Source organism: Cupressus sempervirens, chromosome 8, assembly GCF_028749045.1.
Source record: "Cupressus sempervirens isolate cs-2001-9-10 chromosome 8, ASM2874904v1, whole genome shotgun sequence".
Taxonomy (NCBI): Eukaryota; Viridiplantae; Streptophyta; class Pinopsida; order Cupressales; family Cupressaceae; genus Cupressus; species Cupressus sempervirens.
The window spans coordinates 106323561-106343738 of NC_143125.1; the positions used below are offsets into that span (position 1 = coordinate 106323561).

Genomic DNA, 20178 nt, shown 5'->3' on the forward strand with positions numbered 1-20178 from the left:
AAAGTAGAATGATCAATCACCTCCACAGGATACAAGAAAATTGAGGAGTGTTGTATTCCTCCTATCTGTCCAACCATTAGTCATGATGGTGCAACCCTTTGCAATCCACTCCTTTCAGTTCTCCTTGAGCTCAGCCCTCATGTCCTCTACCATCTCATCCAAGAGGTATCCACTCAACTTAGCCTCAGTTGGGGCTTTAAACCTCGGACCACAAATAGCAACCGCATGTATCATGTTCTGCCAATAAGGAGCCCTGTCACAAATAAAAATTTAGATGTCAAAGACTGAAATTATAAAACAAGTAGATATAATTTAAGTTTTACTTTTACTTTTAATTTTAACTTTAAAGAAAACAATGAAAAAAGAATCAATTACCTGGCTGCAATAAATGGAATGTTGCAAAAGTACCAAAATTTGCATATCTCCTTTCTGGCAGCATCATGAATCTCCTTGTTCAAACCCATGCCCTCAGGCGTGGGTTGGGAACCAGGAGTAGTGCGGGGCACAAAGTAACTATCCATTCTATTTTCCCTCACTCTAGGCTGCAATAGGTTGGTGTGGGACTCTGTCTCAATATGTGACCAACTAGCACTAGCACTAGCACTAGCACGAGCAGAAGAACTAGGATAAAAAGGAGGCTTAGAAGAACCCTCTCCAACACAACCTACGGATGCAGAAGCAGATGCAGATGCAGATGTGGATGCGGCTGCGGATGCGGATGCGGGAACATGGGAGCCAATACCCCTTAACCCTTCAAGTTGCATTTTCTTATTGGCTTTGTCTTTTTCAATTTTTTCTAATGCCATTAAGCAAGTGCGTTTTGCCTCAGGAGTTTGGTAAGTGCAAATTGTAACATCGTGTCCAGGTATAGCAGCAATGTGGTATTTCAATCTATAAATACCCCCAAAAGTTATTTTTTCTTTACAAGAAATACATTTTGTTTGATATTTGGTTCTTCTAGGAAACTCTTCGTTATATTTCCAACATTCATCTTTTCTACCCATTGCGAATTTGCGAAAAATGAAAGCAAAGACTGCTGCAATAAAAATTTATATGTAAAATATCAAAGTTTGAAACTAATAAAAGCTACAAAACAACAAACCCTAGTTTGCAATTTAGTAAAAATAAAGAACATTCAAGATCTAAACTAAAAATCTTGAAAACTATAAAAATTTAACAAAAAATGCATAATACACTAACATGCAAAAAGAAAAAAGAGCATTTACCTCTTGCAAATGAGTTGAGGAGGGTTGAGATTGGCTCCTTAATGCTCCCAATGCAATTGATGGCCTTCCCAAGTGGATTGCTGATCTCTTTTGTGCTCTTTCTTCTTGCCGGTTAGAAACCTATGGCTTTTCTTTTCTCATCTTCTCTCTCACTTTTCCTCTCTTCTACTCATGTTAAACAAATAAAAGGCCTTTTAGGGTTATAACAAAGAGAATAGGTCAAAAACAAAGTAAAAAAAACAAGCAATTTTTTTAAATTTTACAAGTCTATACTTTACTGGCCGCGGGCGATTCATGCCAATTTTATCAGGTGATTCATGCGATTTTTTGGATGAATCGCCCAAATTGGCGATTCAGGCGATTCACCTGATGAAATTGGCGATGGCAATTTCCGACTCCAAAAAAATCGCCATCGCTGAATCGCCGATTCAGGGGATTCTCATTACTCTGGTTTTACCATAGTAAGCAGTCCCATTGTAACCAATGGCACAAGGGAAATATATTGCGAATACCAATTAAATTTAACAAATAACATATTGGAGCATGGCATGAGCTATATCAGCATAGAAGATTAAATAATGAATAAATTGAATGAGCAGAGACGTTAGCTAAATTGAAAGGAAAATAAAAGCCATGCCAACATCCAGTGAATTCCATTAAAAAGGAATGTTTAAGTATCATCATGGGAGGTAGAGGAAATACTTAGGCAGAGCTTCATAGACTGTACCATCAGCGACAACATTGAGAATTCAACTGTAAAGGATATCCTCAACTCCAGATTAGGAACAAATCCCAAATGAATGCAATGGAAGGGAGAAAAAAGGATGTACAGTATTGAATTGAAGTAGTGATTCCAATTTGTTTAGTGCCTATATAATATTACAGTCAACAGTTGCGTATGGTATGAGGAGGACTGTCACATATATAGAAGTTGAGAATTGAAAATAATATCAATTAAGCTTATGAAATTTTCAATCACCAAATCATCGATTTTAGAAGGGAATAATTGGGATGCATGGAGCCAAGTCTGAAACCATTACTGATAATCGATAAACCAGCAAAAACTAATTAATATCAACCGTAATATTAGTTGAAGACTAATATCCTATTCGTGAGTGATATTTCTAATTACAAGTTATAACGAGGACATCATAATACTTCAATAGCATATCAAAACCATTGAATATGAGTCAAGATCTACCACATAATTTGTTAAGTAAGACCATTTACTATCAATCATTAAGTTTAAGGTAATAGTCCCAAACGATATGAAGAAGGGACATTACATGGGGGGATGACCGTGGGGAAAGGCCGAGGGGGAAGAGGTGCATATACTGTATACCATACATATGGTGCTTAAAATACTAGATATGAAAAGATTTATAAGACAAAGTAAAATAGCAAAATTGCAAATGCCAAATACCAAATAGTAAGTACTTGGACATTGAACAGTGAACATTGAAGTTTTGAATATCGAATTACTAAATAAAAATTAGAATACTCAAATACTAAATAAAATTTTAAATTGTTAAGTCAGCAAATGGAAGATTTTTATTATATCAAAAATATCATAAAGATGATTACAATGAGTAGCCTGATATGAAAATAAGTACAAAATGTCAAAAATGTACTGGAGGCCCCTAATCATCACTCGGGAGGTTGGGCCTTGGGTGGTGATTGTCATCTGACAGATGACATAGCTGGGGACTTGGGAATGGCGTGCCCAAGCACTGGGGACATCCCTGTTCCGCGAATGCTAGGGTTTGAGTGGGGATGTGTCCCAGTGGAACACTAGAAAAAATGACTTTAAACAGCATCAAGCCCAAGAGACACACTTGTATAGATCTGCAAATATTTTGTGCGCGGGGGGATATTAACTATTTTAACAAGTAAGAAAGAAGAAAAATCTTTTTGTAAGGCCATTTCCATTTTGTGTTGAGAAGCTAGGAAGATGAAATTAGAATAGCCATTTCCAACAATTGGTAGCAAATCTTTAGTAGTATTAATTATTTTAACTAGCGTTGTCAAAGCTGAAAACTAGAAAACAGAAACAAATGTTGGAAGAGATGACTAGGAAACTTTTGGAGTCACTTTTTGCATTTGCTGGAGTTTTTTTGAATCATGGATTGTTCATTGTGGTAGGCTGTTTGAGTTTGCTATCTTGAATGTGTAACCATTATGGTAGGACTGTAATGGACAATTGTTCAGGATGTAATTTATTCAATTTTTGTAATGTTAAATAGGGAGAAAATAACCATCTTTTATCTCATTTTAAATTCTCATAGTTGTTATATTGATATTTTACTATCAATTCATCTTTATTCACCTACATGACTATTAGTGGAGCACTTGTTATCTAGGATTGCATGCAGTTCTTTTGTTAGTTTCTAATTTTATCGACATTTTAAAGATACACACTTTGTTTTTATAGTGTTTTTCCAAGGTCATCGGGAGACGGGGAGACTTTGAGGTCTCCGGTACTGGTACTGGTACCGGTACCGGTACGGCAATTTTTCAAATAGGAGACGGGGGTACTTGGAGACGGCAATTTTTTTTTTATAAATTTTTTTAATGTTTAAAGAGTCTAATACTAAAAGTAAATACAAAATTTGAAAATAGTAATACTGCAAGACTAAAGTAAATAATAATAGTAATGTCACATTAAAAATTAAAATAGACTCATAGAGTCAAAGATTTCAAAACTCACATGATCACAATATTGTATCTCATAGAAATATTTGTTTTTCGAATATTGCATATGATCACCATCATATCAAATTGATAATCGCTGAGATTATCATTGCATATTCAAATTTTAAATTCAAAAAAGTATAATTTGATGCTGAATTGCTGATATGCAAACGAAAATGAACACTTTGTACAATAAACAAAAAACAGAAATATATCTAGTATTAGTATGTTGATGGTACTATCATCTACTCCACAAGGTTGTGATCATCCATCTCAAGGTGTTCAGCTATCATGCTCTCCAAAAAATCATCACTCTCCAAAAATATTTTAAATGATTTAATCATTTAAATTGTCAGTGGTCTTAATTTTTGTATTAAAAACATTAAAATGAGGGCTAAAATATATAAAATTATTTAATATTATATTTTACATTTATATTTTACTAGGAGACTTTGGGGAGACTTCACTTTTTGGATTAGAAGACGGGGAGACTTTCGAAGTCTCCAACCTTTTTTGAGGTCTCCGGAGACGCGACTTTTAGGGGGGAGACGGGTCTCCCGGTAACCATGTGTTTTTCTGTTTTGAATGCCTGCTCATAATTCAAACATGCATGTTAAATGCCCGCATTTTAAATATGGCTTTAGCATTGCTAAATCGGATCTTTGTATCACACATGATAAATGAATGTACTTCCTTTGCTGTTTTTGCTATTTCTTGTCATGCATGCTTAGATATGCTTTCCACGAGCTTAAATAAGTGCACAATATCATATTGTCTTCTCTTCTTATGATATTCATGCCTAACCATAAGTATATAATATTTAGTTCATCAAGCTTCAAAGCATTTCTTTTAATGATATTTTATTCGGATTAGTGCATGTTTTAATGTTTAGTACTTCGGTATCTGAAGGTTTGTGAAGGAAGAATTCCAAAGGATCGTGTTGTGCTACGAGAACTTGCAAAAGAGATGTTAAATTGGCCAGATCTTGAGGTAAGATCTTAAAACTGAAAGTTCAAAATGCTAATGAACAAATGATCATGAAAAAACAATTTTTTTCCATGGTTAGTATAGAAAATAAATCCTTTAATATTCATGGTCTTAGGTTTTTGAAAAGATAATATTTTGTGTTGTATCATAATTTATGATGATTGGAAAATGCCTATGTAAATTTCCATAATTTTTCTTGATGCTGGCTGAGCTGTATCTGTTGGTCATTCTTTTGATTTTTTAAGGTTTTATAAACTATTTATATGCAGCTTCTGGAAATACAGATCTCATTTCACATCTTGCTCCTTGTATCTAGTTGCTGTCTGTTCATAATTAAATGAAATCTATATCTTTTGAGCTACATTTGAAGAGCTTACGTACTAGTTATAATGTAGCTACACTTGGAGTTGATAAAAGGAAATTGGGTAGTGATAGCTGGCCTACTGCACTAAGTGTTTCTGTGGCAGAGGATTGTGAACTAATATGATTGGTCAAACACAACTATGATGGATTTCAGGCATACTTTTCCAACTAGATACCTTGATGAGTTTAACTTCATCCATAAATGTACATTATCATTCCTTGTCATACACTCACATCTTTCATGTAAAAAGCACCTTGTAATACATATGAAGTTTTATTAAACAAGTCCTTTCCCCAAACACAGACTGCTTGCTCTCACTGGTAAATTCTTCCTCAGGTTTTAGGTCATTCAACACTCTCGCATCAATGGCGGAAAAGATCGACTTGATCTGAAATTGACGCTCTTGAAGGTGGCCTGAACCACTGCTGACGACAGAGTATAGGTTGTATTGCGCTTTCAAGGTTTAGCGTTGCATCTACAAGCAGAAGACATTCCGCGAGCGAAAAATTTCCCATTTTTTTTGGGGACTTATTTGTGTCCAGATATCGGAGCAGGGTGAGCTAACAACGAGAAAGGCACCAGAAGCAAAGGCATAGGTACCTGAAGCAGAACCAGTTGATCAGACAATTTGAATTTAGGGGAAGAAAGAGTTCAAATATCAAGCAAACGGGGCACTAGGCAGACAACAGACACAGTGGGACCAGGGCATCACACCGAAGCATCATAGTGGGACCAGGGCAGCAGACACAATACCAGACAGGGTTCAGATCCTAGGTAGGCCCGTTTCCAAGGGTAAAACGAAGACTGGGGCCCAGCCCACAACAAGATAGTGGCAGGCCTTAAGCCAGGGGTTTCAAGGTGCACTTTCCGGTTTTGTTTTATATATTTGCTCTTGTTAGCTTTTGTTTCGCCCTTCTTTCTTTTGATCAATGGAAAAACAAATTGAGGATACACAAATGAGAAAACAAACGGTGGATATGCAAACCATGGAAAAACAAACCATCTCATTGGTAAAAAATGGTCAAGAAATTATGGTACACTTTGAAACTAACCATTTAGGGCAAGTCAAAATGGCATCACTTGGCAAGACAGGAAAATATATCTGGGTCAATGTTAAACAGTTCAAGGGCATTTTAAAACGTAGACTTTCTCGTATGAAAGGGTCACATGAAAAGCAGAAACACGGGCAGAGATTGCATAAACAAGTCAAAATGTGCCCTCCTCCACACTTAAGTGGTGACAGTCATCTGTATGGTAGCAATAACTTCGGTGAGTCTGTCAGTTACAGCCCTACCTCCACACCTCTCGCTTGGTGCCCAGATCTTTATGTGCAAGAACTTTTGAGGGCCAAGAGGAGGTTGGAGCTCCTAGAGGCTAAGGAGCAAGAAAGTTACCGCAATATACAGGTGCTAATTGCAGCAAATAAAACTCTTGCAGACAATAACAACACTTTAAAAGCTCAAATCTCAACGCTGCAAGAAACACTTTTAGCCGGGAAGCTTGAATGGCAGAATATGAAGGATGAATGGAAAAACCTGAATGTGACATTGGAAACAAACAAGGTCACAGCAAATACCGAGTCATCTCATAATAAGGAGAAAACGATTCTTCACACTAGTTCGCCAGGAAAGGCAGATGGTGAAGAGAAGAGAAGGAGTTTTGCAGAAGTCACCAAAACTTGGGACAAAAACAACAAACACCCTGATATGGCAAGAGAAGAGGCAAAGATTCGTGTGAACATGAACACGCAAGACAAAGAGGTCAAAGAAAGGCAGCTTAGGGCATCCAATATAATTATCAAGGGGATAAAAGACTATGGGGAAGGCGAACATACCCTTGACCTAACGAGGGATTTCCTACAAGATGTGCTGTTGTGGCAAGGACAAATCTGCCAAGCTTGGAGGGTTGGCAAACCACACGCTGAGAGAAATAGGCCAATCAAGGTAGTCATGCTCAACATTAGCGACAAACAAAATCTACTTAACAAAAAACAGCTCTTGTGGGGTTCTCGCTTCGTTTTAGAGGAGGATTTAACTATGAGACATCACGTAGAAAGAAGGATGGAAATGGAAAAAATCAGAACACCTAGAAATGAAGGCAAAAGAGCTTGGATGTTCAAGGGAAAAGCAGTTATTGCTCATTTTGGCCACCGCTACAATGAAGGGCAGCAAGAAGGCAACAAAGGTGCAACAACAAACACCTTAACAGGCAGCGATACAACAAGATCCATAATCACACTTAGCGATAATAACTCAACTTTGAGTCTTTCGCATCAAAATAAATAGCAATCAAGCTTAACCCAAGCGTCCTTAAGTTTAGTTGGAATTGCAGAGGTTTTCCGTGGAGACGTGGGCCTGGGTTAGGGCCTATTGCGAAAGGCGAAGACATTATTTGTCTCATAGAGACACATGAGCATGAGGGATGTAAGACCCCATTGTTTGAAGGCTACTGGAAGATGGCAGTGTGGAATGAGGCAGCGGGAAATGGTAAAGGTCATGGAGGTATAATGGTTCTAGTAAAAGAAAGAGAAGGTCGTGTCATTCAGCTGGAAAAAACTGATTCTAATAAACAATTTATATGGCTCAAAATCATGGAAAATAACACTCTTCTCAGGATTGCAGCTTGTTACTTTGCTCCACAAGTATCTAAAATTTATAAAAAGTGTGGTTTAGATCACAATGACCCTTATGCTACGTTAAAGAAAGATGTTGCTGTTTTTTCACAACGTGGGGATGTCCTTCTTGTTGGAGATCTCAATGCTAGGACAGCAAATTGGCAAGCAAGTATTTTCAGCTCCGAAGTAAATGATAACCCTATTTGGCTCACAGAAGAGAGAAATCATCAATGGTAGAATATCCGAAGATGCTAAAGGCTGCAATCATTTTGGGGAAGAATTGATCACTTTGTGTGGCACATTTGATCTAATAATCTGTAATGGTTTGGCTAGATGGGCTAAGTCGGGCAATTTCACTTGCAACACATACAACGGGGCAAGTGTGGTAGATTATGTAATTTGTTCGCAGCATTTGTATAACAATATTGAAGAAGTTGAAATTGGAGAGCACATTTGGGATATCAAATCAGATCATAGACTGCTGTACGTAAATTTGTATTGGGCAAAGGATAGGCGGATTGGGGCAAAAATCCAAGGCCCTCAACACCCACCTTCTCAGGGCAGAATTTTGTTAACTTCAGAAAATAGTAACACTTTCAGGGCTACTCTTGAGGAACTTTGTATGGGACACCCTATGTATAAGCATGGTGTTAACAGTCATGATTTATCAAATCTAATTCATGAGGCTCTTTCAAAATGCAAGAGAGCAAAAAATAGAAAATCTGAAACTAATTGTTTTCCAGCCAATGCATGGTTTGATAAGGAATGCAAGAGGGCTAGGAGAAATCTAAGGGAGTCAAATAAAACTAACCTTGACATTAAGACCTACAAACAGATCCTAAAGAAGAAAAAAATCGATTTTATGTCCACAAGGAGAGAGGAGCTAATTTTCTTGGGCAGAAATAACCCCAAACGTTTTTGGAAAGAACTCCAACCAAGGAGGAAGCAAACTGAAAATAATATTACTGCCACCCAATGGTTTGATTATGCTAAGAAACTTTATGAACAAGAGGGTGGAGTGGGACAGCCACCTTTGGTCAATGATACCACAAATATTTTTACTGTGCAAGAGATAGAGACAGGGATTAAGAAGTTGGGTGGAGGCAAAGCAAAAGACCTTGTTGCGCTTCAAGCTGAATATTTGAAGTGGGGTATGAAAACTCTTGCACCGCACATCACTGAAATCTTCAACAAAATCTGCCAGGAAGGGTTTCCGAAAGATTGGACAATCAGCCTTGCAATACCACTTTTTAAGAGTGGTGATGTTAACAATCCCTCCAACTACAGGACTATAATGATCAATCCCCTCTTTGCTAAACTTTTTGGCAGTATGATAGAAACTAGGATCAGCAAATGGGCAGAAGAAAATCATAAACGTGCTAAAGGGCAAGCTGGTTTTAGGCCAAAGCACTCGACAGTGAATTACTGTATCACTCTGAGACACATTATTGAAAAAGAGTGGGAGAAAAAGGAAGAGGTTTTTTGTTGCTTTGTTGACTTCAAAAAGGCTTTTGATACCGTTCCGAGAGACAAGCTTTGGTTGAGGATGGAAGAATTGGGGATTCCGAGGCATCTCAGAGCTGCTGCTCATAGGATGTACGAAGAGGTGAAAGTCAAAATCAGAACTTCAGATGGCATTTCAGAATGTTTTAGGAGCGATATCGGGGTCAAACAGGGCTGCCCTTTATCCCCTACTTTATTTGGTTTATATATTGACAAACTGGAAGAGTGGTTAAACACGCAAGAGCGTGAAGGCATTCAGCTAGGGGAATTTGTTATAAAGCTACTCCTATATGCGGACGACCTCATTTTAATTGCCAAATCTGCTTGTGGTTTATCTATCTTCTCTTGAGCGCTTTTGTTGAATGGTGGGGATGCAGGTCAATATCAGCAAAACCAAGGTTATGATTTTCTCTAATAATAAAAAACAACATCAACATGAATTTTATTACAATGGAAGTGTTCTCGAAGAAGTTGCGGAATATAAATACTTTGGCATCGATTTCAACGAAAAACTAAGCTGGTCTAGCTGCAGGTATAAAAGGACATTAGGTGGATGGAAGGCTTTCTACGCTCTTCAGAATAGGTGCCGTGAAGCGGAGTTGTGGGATTGGAAAACTATTCAAACCTTGTTCGGTCTTCTTGTGCTGCCAGTTGTTCTTTATGGGTGTGAATTATGGGCCAGCAGCACTACTATAGCACAATGGAAACAAATCGAAGGAATCCAAAAGCGCTTGATTACAAGCAAGTTTAAAATTAAAAGCACTGTTCCATATGACATCATGCTAAGTGAAATGGGGGCTACGCCTATCGAGGCACTTGCTATGGTTCGCCTTTTAAGCTATCTAAAAAGAATCGAAAAAATGGAAGAGGATAGATGACCGAAAGTTGTCTTTAGGGACACACTATGTGAGCGAAAAAGGACATGGATGCAACAAAACATCAAGTGGATGAGTAAATGGAATATTCATTTCAATATGTGCCCCACAAATAATAAAGAAATAAAGGTCTTTATTATGGAGAAATTCTACAAGAGAAATTGGGGAAGCGAGATTGGGAGGAAGAAACTATATTATATAAATGAGTTCAACCCCACTTGTGATCAACTCGAAAAAGCGTACATAGGAGCCAACATTTCTTGGAGAGCTAAAATTCTTATTGCTCAGCTGAGAACCAACTCTCACCAACTTCGTTGTGAGACCGAGCGTTGGAAGAGGCCAAAGGAGGCTTGGGAAGAGAGAATTTGCAGATTTTGCAATTCTGGAAAAGTGGAAACTGAACAGCACTTTATTCTAGAATGTGAGGCCTACAAGGATAGCAAGGATAAGTTTGCGGATACTATATGTGACAGTTCTTGGCATAACCTGTTCAACGAAGAGTATATTGAGCAATTGGGGGGGGCTCATCATTAGTCTACACAAGAGGCGAACAACGCTACTTAAGTCTGCTTGAGTTGTCTTGCTGTCCCATAGGCTATTTTTAGCCTTGTGGACGTTAAAATTTTATCTATCTATCTATCTTAATAGCAACTTTCTTTTGGAGCACATTAATGGGGCAACTTTTAAATTCTTTAGCTAAATTTGTTTTCTAACCGTAGTTTCTCTGCCTCATGTATTTGACTTTAATTTTGGACTATAACTGTAATGTCCCCGTTTTGGAGGTAATTTGATTTAATTAATTTAATTAATTAAGTTGTCCAAATAATGAATATTTTATGAGGATGACTAATTAATTATTTTAATTAAATAAATAAGTGGCATTAAGCTAATTATTTATTAAGCCGAGAGGCTTTCTACAGTGGGAGCAAATTTCAATGTAAACATTTTAGCATTTTAAATAAATTTGACATTCATTTGATTGTTTCTGCCACATCCAGCTCCGCTGGCGAGAATTGAAGTCGTGTGCGTTTTCGTTAAACTCGTGTGTGTTTCAGTTGTTTTAGTTGCATGTTTTGATTTCTTTCTTTCTTTACAAATGCATCAATTGCACTTATATATTATATATTAAAGAAACGCATCAATTGCACTTATATATTATATATTAATTAAAAAAACTTGCATGCAGGTACATGGCATATCTATTAAAAGTTATATTTAACACATAACAATGAATCTGTTAAGAAATGAATGGACCACTCCAAGATATTGAAACGTTTGTAACGGATTAAGCTCCCATTATATAACAATTTGCAACTCTGACTAAAAACAACATACAACTTTTAACTTTGTTCTTTCTGCAAATTTTAAGAAAGGTATGCTTTTCATCTCTACTATTTCCATTTCCATGATGTCTTTTTTGAATAACACTACAATTTTAATTGAGGTTTAATTTTATCATTTGTTATTGCTTATTACCACATTGAATTTGTTTTCCCTACATTTTATTACCACTGTTTGTTTTCAAAATACATAGAACACTGTTGCACGTTCTGTATTCATCTATTGGACAGGTTCAGTCATTTTGGATTTAAAAGTGATCCAGTCCACAATTACGAAAATAAAATGTGACTGAAACCATGCCAATTGTGTCCTACTGTTTATATTGCTGGTGACCTTCTTCAGATTTTTGTAGGATTTGAGTATTTTCCTTTTCACAAATTACCAAAGAAGAGATAAGAAACCTTTTGTTTGATATCTACTTTTTAAAAACCATTGGGACTAAATATAGCACAGGAATAAGGATGGATGACCTGAACATTAACGTCCTTCATGAAATCATACAGAATAGCCAGTGAATACAACACTTACATTTGGTATGGTTTAAATACCTTCTATTTAGTTGTCTCAATTCTAAACTATTGTCCTGCACAAAGTACACCGACTCAAAGCAATTCGTATTGCCATCTGAGGATTTCTTACCATTTAAAAAGCTTTTGGCTTTGTTTCAATTGCTATACCACCAATTCAAAGGATCAAAATCAACCTATACACATTCGACTCTTAAGCTACATGAAAGTTCTGAATAAACCTTTCACCAAATCCCTCAATGATTTGGATTAATTCTAAACTTCGGTAAAGATTCAAACTTACATATTTCTATTTTTTAAGCTATATACTGAACAAAGAAAATTTACAATGAATGAGACTTAAAGAAGTACAAATTTTGAAAAATAACAATCATGATTGATCATACGCATGCAAGAAACCAAACTAAATGAAAGTTGAAACTTAAATAAACCACTTCACATAAACCAGAAGATTGTTGATCCATTGTATTGAAAAGACAAAACCAATGGATTCCCTGGCCTTCTCAAAATCCCTCAAACTAATCATGTTGAGGACCATGAAAAAGCATGCTAATGCTTCCAAAAACTAGGAAAAAATCATGCCTAGCCAAGCATAGGAAGTCTCATATAGATTATATAGATTGAAGAGTACATTCAAGTTAATCTTAGATTTAGTTATTTTTTAAAAATATTTGATTTAGTTATTTTTTAGAAAGATTAGATTTTTTTTAGAAAGATTAGATTTAGTAATTTTTTAGAAATACTAGATTTAGTTTTTTTTAAGAAATATTAAAATTTAGTTATTTTTTTAGAAATAAAGAGATTAGTTTTTTTACACAAATCAAATAAATATGAAATATAATGAAATAGGAGCCTTTTTATTTTTAAAATCCTATGATTTTTCAAATTTTGATTTTCATGTAAATGATTAATAAATGATGAAGTTTTAAATTTCATTTAGATATTTAAATTGATTTTTTAATAACATTCTTTAGTTGTTTTTTTAGAAATATTACATATGGTTCAAATTTAGATATATTTAGTAAAGTTTTGAATTTCATATAGATATTTAATTTGATTTTTTTAAAATTAAATTTATTTAGTTTTCTTTTTTAAATTTTAAATATTAGATTTAGTTATTCTTTAGAAATATTTGATTTAGTTATTTTTTAGAAAGATTAGATTTTTCTAGAAAGATTAGATTTAGTAATTTTTTAGAAATACTAGATTTAGTTATTTTTTAGAAAGATTAGATTTAGTAATTTTTTAGAAATACTAGATTTAGTTTTTTTTAAGAAATATTAAAATTTAGTTATTTTTTTAGAAATAAAGAGATTAGTTTTTTTACACAAATCAAATAAATAGGAGCCTTTTTATTTTTAAAATCCTATGATTTTTCAAATTTTGATTTCCATGTAAATGATTAATAAATGATGAAGTTTTAAATTTCATTTAGATATTTAAATTGATTTTTTAATAACATTATTTAGTTGTTTTTTTAGAAATATTACATATGGTTCAAATTTAGATATATTTAGTAAAGTTTTGAATTTCATATAGATATTTAATTTGATTTTTTTAAAATTAAATTAACTTAGTTTTCTTTTTTAAATTTTAAATATTAGATTTACTTCAAATTTTAATAGTTTGTCTTACAAGTTAGATTTAATTTATAGTATAGTAATATATAGTATATTAATATTAAGTGTAGTGCCACTTAAGGATAGTGCTCCTAAAACAATTTTTAATTAATAATAATATATTCTTAGGCACTATGTTTAAATTATATTAATATTTTGTATGTATTGTGAAAGTTAATTTTCTAAATCTTAATTTCAATTAAGTTTTCAAATAGATTTTTCCTATATTATATTTATTTTAAATAAATAAAATTTAAAAGAGTTAGTAAAATGAATAAATATTCTATTATTTGAAATTGACAATTTCAAGAAAATATAAAATTTGAATATGTACTTAATAAATTTTTTTGGACCTAAAATTATGAAATTAGTAATTCAACTAAAATGCATTAAGATCTAAGAGAAAATAGTGTAATATGGAGTAGTGTTTTTACATTCTAATATTGAAATCAATAATAGAAACACTCACTGCAATAAATTCTTACTCTTTTCAAATAGTGAACCAGTCGAATATTTTAGAATTATAATGTTTAAGGAAATGTTGTTTCTATATACTTCATCTTTAAAGGGTATGGATTCTTAGATAAAATAAATGTATGTTTCTATATAATAAAATAAATATCACCATATTTCTTATACGTGATATTTGTTGTGAATATAAATTGCAAGATATTTCTCATTAATCGAAGATTTTATTCACTTTATAGCTATGAGTCTATCAACACCAAATTTTCAATCTGATGAGGAAAGGACACAATATCAAATACAACAACGAAGAGCATATCAGAGAGAATATCAAAGGGAATATCGAAGACGTCGGAGAGAACAAATGACAGAAAATCAAAGACAAGATTTAAAGGAGTAATGAACTCCAAAGACAAAACTACACCAGGCAAAGGGCACAACTTTCAGTGCAAGAATTGGAATCTGAAAATAGAGATCAACAAAATAGTAATAGAAGTTGTTGTCAAAGAACATCCGGTGGAGTATCACATTATGAGATACAAGGAAGACATCAAGTGGATTTACAGCTCAATGAGAGGTATAATCAACCCTTGACTACAAATATGCAATTGGATCTTCAAAAAGAAGTATCAAGGACAACTGAATGTGTTCCTGAAACACCCCATCATACAACTCAAGTTGGGATAAATTTAGCTAGACAAGGTAATGTAGAAAATGCACAAAACCCGAATGGAAAACTTGGTGATAATTTCTATAGATTCCAAATGCAGTTTCGCCAAAAATTGGATAGCTTAAGAATGCCAAACATGTGTTATATTTGTCAAGAATGCTATCTAGGCATGAAAGTGTCACGCACCTCTGAAGGTCCAGTGTGTAATAGATGCCGACAAGAGAGAAGAAATAACAGATTCTTAGCTTCAAATAATATGGACCCAGGACCTCAATCAGAGGAGCTTGCAAACTTGACACAAGTTGAGGAAATGTTAATTGCACGTGTCAGTCCCATATTGCAAGTGACACATGCAACTGGTGGCCAATTTAAGTACAGAGGACACACAATAAGTTTCCCACAAAACATAGATCATGTTTTAAACATATTGCCACATACAATAGATAAGTTGCCAATTATTATTGTTCGAAGGACAGATCAACGTGGGACACAATATAACTTTACTGTGAATAGAGATCGTGTATACAAAGCACTCAAATACAAAGTAGAGCATGATAAATTTTACTCTGATGTTCAAATTAATGAAAATGCTCTCAATGATCTGCCTAGAAATAGAGATGAAAATGTTTTTCATAGATTGAAGACGGTGAATATGGAGTTTGATACAGATGCAAATGATATTGTTTTTCTGGGTCCAGTTATGGAGACAGATGAAGGGAATGTAATTGAGCACACAACATCAATGTCTTCAAGACCTCCTAATGCACAAAAGGAAATGGAACTTATCTGTGCATGGGTTAATAATCCTGACGCAAACCCAACATCATTGATAGATTGGCCAAGTATTAGTGTGTCACCTATTAATGAGTATGTCACATCAGGATTATTGGATATGGCATTCCCAACACTATTTCCTAATGGTACCTGTGATTGGTTAGAACCACGGTTGCGACATGTATATCTTCATGAATTTGTAAAGCATCTTGTGCGATATAATATCATCGTTTTGGCAAACATCCTAGATTTAGATATTTCACGAATAACATGATCATGAGACATCGTGCACAAAGTTCAACCTCTGTGTTTGTAAAGAGAAACTTTAAAGACATGCCAATCACCATCAATGAGTTGCGGCAACATATGGAAACTACACCTCACTCTAGATTGGTAGATAAATTGATGCGGTTTGGTACAACGCTAAGGGGAACAAGGTCATATTGGGCAAAATCTCATGCAGAATTGATAGATTTGCTTCATCAAATTGGTTGTCCAACAATATTTTTCATATTGAGTGCAGCAGATATGTATTGGCCTGATTTACATGCTCTAATGCTAGGAACAATGCCAACTGATCCACGTGAAGCTCAAAATTGGCGTAGGCAAAATATAATTGATTATCCTCACATTGTGGCACACTATATGCACTTGAGACACTCTATGTTTAGAAAAGAGATTCTAGAAAATGGAATAAATGTCAAAGATTTTTGGTGTAGATATGAATGGCAACATAGGGGGTCCCCACATGTGCATGGATTCATATGGATCGAAGGGGCACCTAATATGGAGAACATTGACTGGTCAAATGAGGATGAACGCAAAAGTGCTGAAAGATATTTTCATTATATTGTTCATGCATGGAACCCTAGACAAGATCCTCACCAGCGAAATATACAAGTATGTTTATAAATATGTATTCTATGGTATAATTTGATATGACCTTATTTTCTCATTCAACTTATTTTGAATTGTAGCCTTTCATGAATTTTCAACAACATCCATGTCTCAAAAACACGAGACAACTTGCAGAGGTCAATCTAGATCATGACTATGAGGAGATCCTAAATTGTGTAGAAAGACACACAATTTGTAAGGAGGGTGCATGTTTGCAGAAGAAAAGGGGGCATATGGTTTGCAGGTAATCATTTCATTACATTGCGATATTTAAACCAAAATTAGAAATTGGTCACTAGTGTCACATGACTAACTACATATCTCTCTTATATTTATTATAGGTATAATGCACCTTGGCCATTAAACCTAGAGGGATCAAAATTATATGAAGACAGAGAAACAGGTGAAAAGAAATTTGAACCAGCCAGAAATGATGAAAGAGTCAACTCACATAATCGCCACATACTACAACTATGGAGAGCAAATATAGATTGACAACTTGTTCTTTCCAAATATGCTGTGGTGAAATTCATTGCCAAATATGCAGCAAAAGCAGAGAAAAGCTCAGAAACATACCATCAAATGTTGATGCGCCTCTTCGACATGGAAAACTCAGATGATTTAGCTACACGTGCATATAGGAAACTTCTAACTGAGACAATTATAGAAAGAGACATTGGTGCTCAAGAAACATGTCATATGCTATTAGAGCTTCCATTGGTAGAGTGTAGTAGAAGATTTGTTAATCTAAATGTGTCCCATGAGGTCTTCAAACCTATAACTATAAATAATGAAAATGGAAATGATGAAGACAATACTGAAGAGCAAACAAAATCTTTCATTGATGGGTACAAAAGAAGGCCCCTATGTATGGAAGCCGTCACATTAATTGATGCAGCAAGATCATGGATATATAATCCTAAAAGAAGAAGAGAGAATAAATGGGAGCCAAGGGACAAAGCAGCAATAGTCAGAGTCTTTCCTAGATTTGTATCTATACCTTCACGCAAATCAGCTAAATGGGTTGACTTCTGTTTATCAGAATTATTGCTCTACAAGCCATTCCGTGATATAGAACAAGATATTGGTCATAATGATGATGCCATCATACAAAACTGGGAGATATTTAATTACATTCCTTGGCATGTTCAACGTACTGTGGTGACAGACAATGATGAAAACCCAAGTGATTCTGACACTGAAGACAATAACAATGTTTAAAGAAATACAATAGAACACGAATGGGAAATTATATCTAGGTTGCATCGTGGTCAAAACATAGAGTGCTCATAAATAGACATGTTAGGGAGAAGAGACATTCACAAACATACAAATTGGTCTATTGATTATAAGGGAGAAGAGTACACTACTGCAGCAATCAATTTTATAGGTAATGTGAAGAATCATGGTTGTCTAATATATGATGACATTCCCCAATGCATCAACTACATGACCCTTGGTGACAAACAAAAAAAGGCAATTGACATTATTATGACACACTATCATAGAAATCAGAATGTGGAGCCATTGCTCATGATAATTCAAGGAACAACAGGCACTGGAAAGTCATATCTAATTGGTGCAATTAGTCAATCTCTTCAAAATGCAGCAATGCCCTCTCTATCTCCCCTTCTATTACTTGCACCAACAGGAGTTGCAACATTCAACATAGGAGCTTCTACAGTTCATTTAAAATTAAAAATACCAATACAAGGTTTTTGTCAATTAGAAGGAACAAGACTCACCAGTTTTCAAGAAGAAATGACACATATCAAGTATATCTTGATTGATGAAATGAGCTTCATTGGTCAAAACATGCTGGAGAACATTGACTCTCGACTTCGACAAGCATTCCCACAAAATGCAAATATTAGCTTTGGAGGTAAAAGGCTTCACTTTTCCTCATTAACAAGTGTAGCATGTATAAAATATAGACTATTATGTTACTAAAATGTAATTACAAATTAATCATTTTGACATAAATATTTTCATTCTTATATTTCAGGTGTATCTATAATTTTGGTGGGAGATTTGGGCCAGCTTCCTCCAGTTGCTGACAGACCAGCATATGACAATAATAGAAGGGCAAAGTTGCTATGGCAAGAATTCAAGATTGTTGTTACTTTGGACAAGATATTCAGATAAGATGGGGAGAATGAGGATCAACAAAGATTTCGCCAACTTTTGATGAATGTAAGAGATGCAAACCCACAGATTGATGATTGGAGGTTGCTAATGACAAGAACCCCTATCAACATAGATCTTCCAACAAATTTACAGTTTGAAAATTCTGTCCATCTATTCTCAACAAATGAAAATGTTCATAGTCACAATAAAAAAATGTTGCATTTATTGAAGTATCCTATTGCACGTAGTGTTGCGACAAAAGCAAGACATGGTAATGCATTGGAAGATTATTCAAATGATGAGCTTGATCTGGAATTGCTACTTTGTAAGGATGCAAGGGTCATGCTAACTTCTAATCTATGGGTACAAGTAGGTCTTGTAAATGGATCTTTGGGGTATGTTCGAAATATAGTCTACAAACAAGGCAGCACTCCACCTGAACCTCCAACATATGTGATGGTTGAGTTTGACAACTATTTTGGACTACCATTTGAAGACCATCATCCAAAATCAATTCCAATAACACCAATACAGAAGGGTACAACACTTCAATTGCCTTTAAGATTGGCATGGGCATTGACTATACATAAATCTCAGGGTTTAACTCTTCCAAAAGCGACAATTGATATAGGAACAAGAGAAAGAACAGGATTGACATTTGTGGCAATTTCTCGTGTTAAATCTTTACAGTGTCTAAGAATAATGCTTCCATTCACGTATGATCGCTATGAGAAAATGAAAAAGGGTAGACAAGTTGCCAAGCACAAGGATGAAGAAAATAGACTTAAGTTCTTGGAAGAGAATTGATGTAATATTTTTATTTTTAATACTTCGTCCAATGCAATTACAATTTTGATTTGCCACTTTAATATTTTGTAATTTTTATTATATTTACTATACTATTGTATGATTGCAGTATTTAAATAAAGTTTTCATTTACTTGTATACTACTACAAATCACATTTCAAATGTTTCAAATACATGTTTTCACATCCATAAATATATAAATAGACTTTTAATATACCCTTGTAATTTGTTTTTAGTATCCTTAAATTAAAGAAAATGATCACTTATTTTGTTATGCCTTTATAAATTTGTATCACACTATGTCAAATAATTTTTTTCAAGACAAAAAATACTAACATTTAAAAAATGTGTGTCAAAACATGAATTTGATCAAATATATTTTATGTTTATTTCATGTAAAATACTTTAGTTTAAATATTATGGTTACTATCCTTGATTCAACATTTCTTTCCTTTTTGAAAAAAAAAACATATTCTTTATCATGTTTTAATGATATACTTTTTTTTCATAATTTCCATACAGCTTACGAAGATGTCAGACAAATTACGTTTGGAATGGGCTTATTGGTGGTTACGAGACTTTCATCATAGACTTCCACAAAATGTCATCCTTTGTATAGAGGAGTTGAGTGTTCGATATTGGATAAGGGATAGAATGACCAGTCGAATTATAAACAATGGACCAAGGAACA

The 20178-nt window shown here is 34.5% G+C and overlaps 1 protein-coding gene across 1 annotated transcript in view; it reads left to right on the forward strand.

Moving 5' to 3' along the window:
- CEST (death domain associated protein) overlaps nt 1-20178 on the forward strand; it is a 115651-nt gene that overhangs the window by 35168 nt on the left and 60305 nt on the right. The window contains exon 4 of the mRNA XM_089796891.1: nt 4827-4907. Within this exon, the coding sequence (XP_089653017.1) occupies nt 4827-4907 (81 nt within the window). The remainder of the gene's footprint in view (nt 1-4826; nt 4908-20178) is intronic.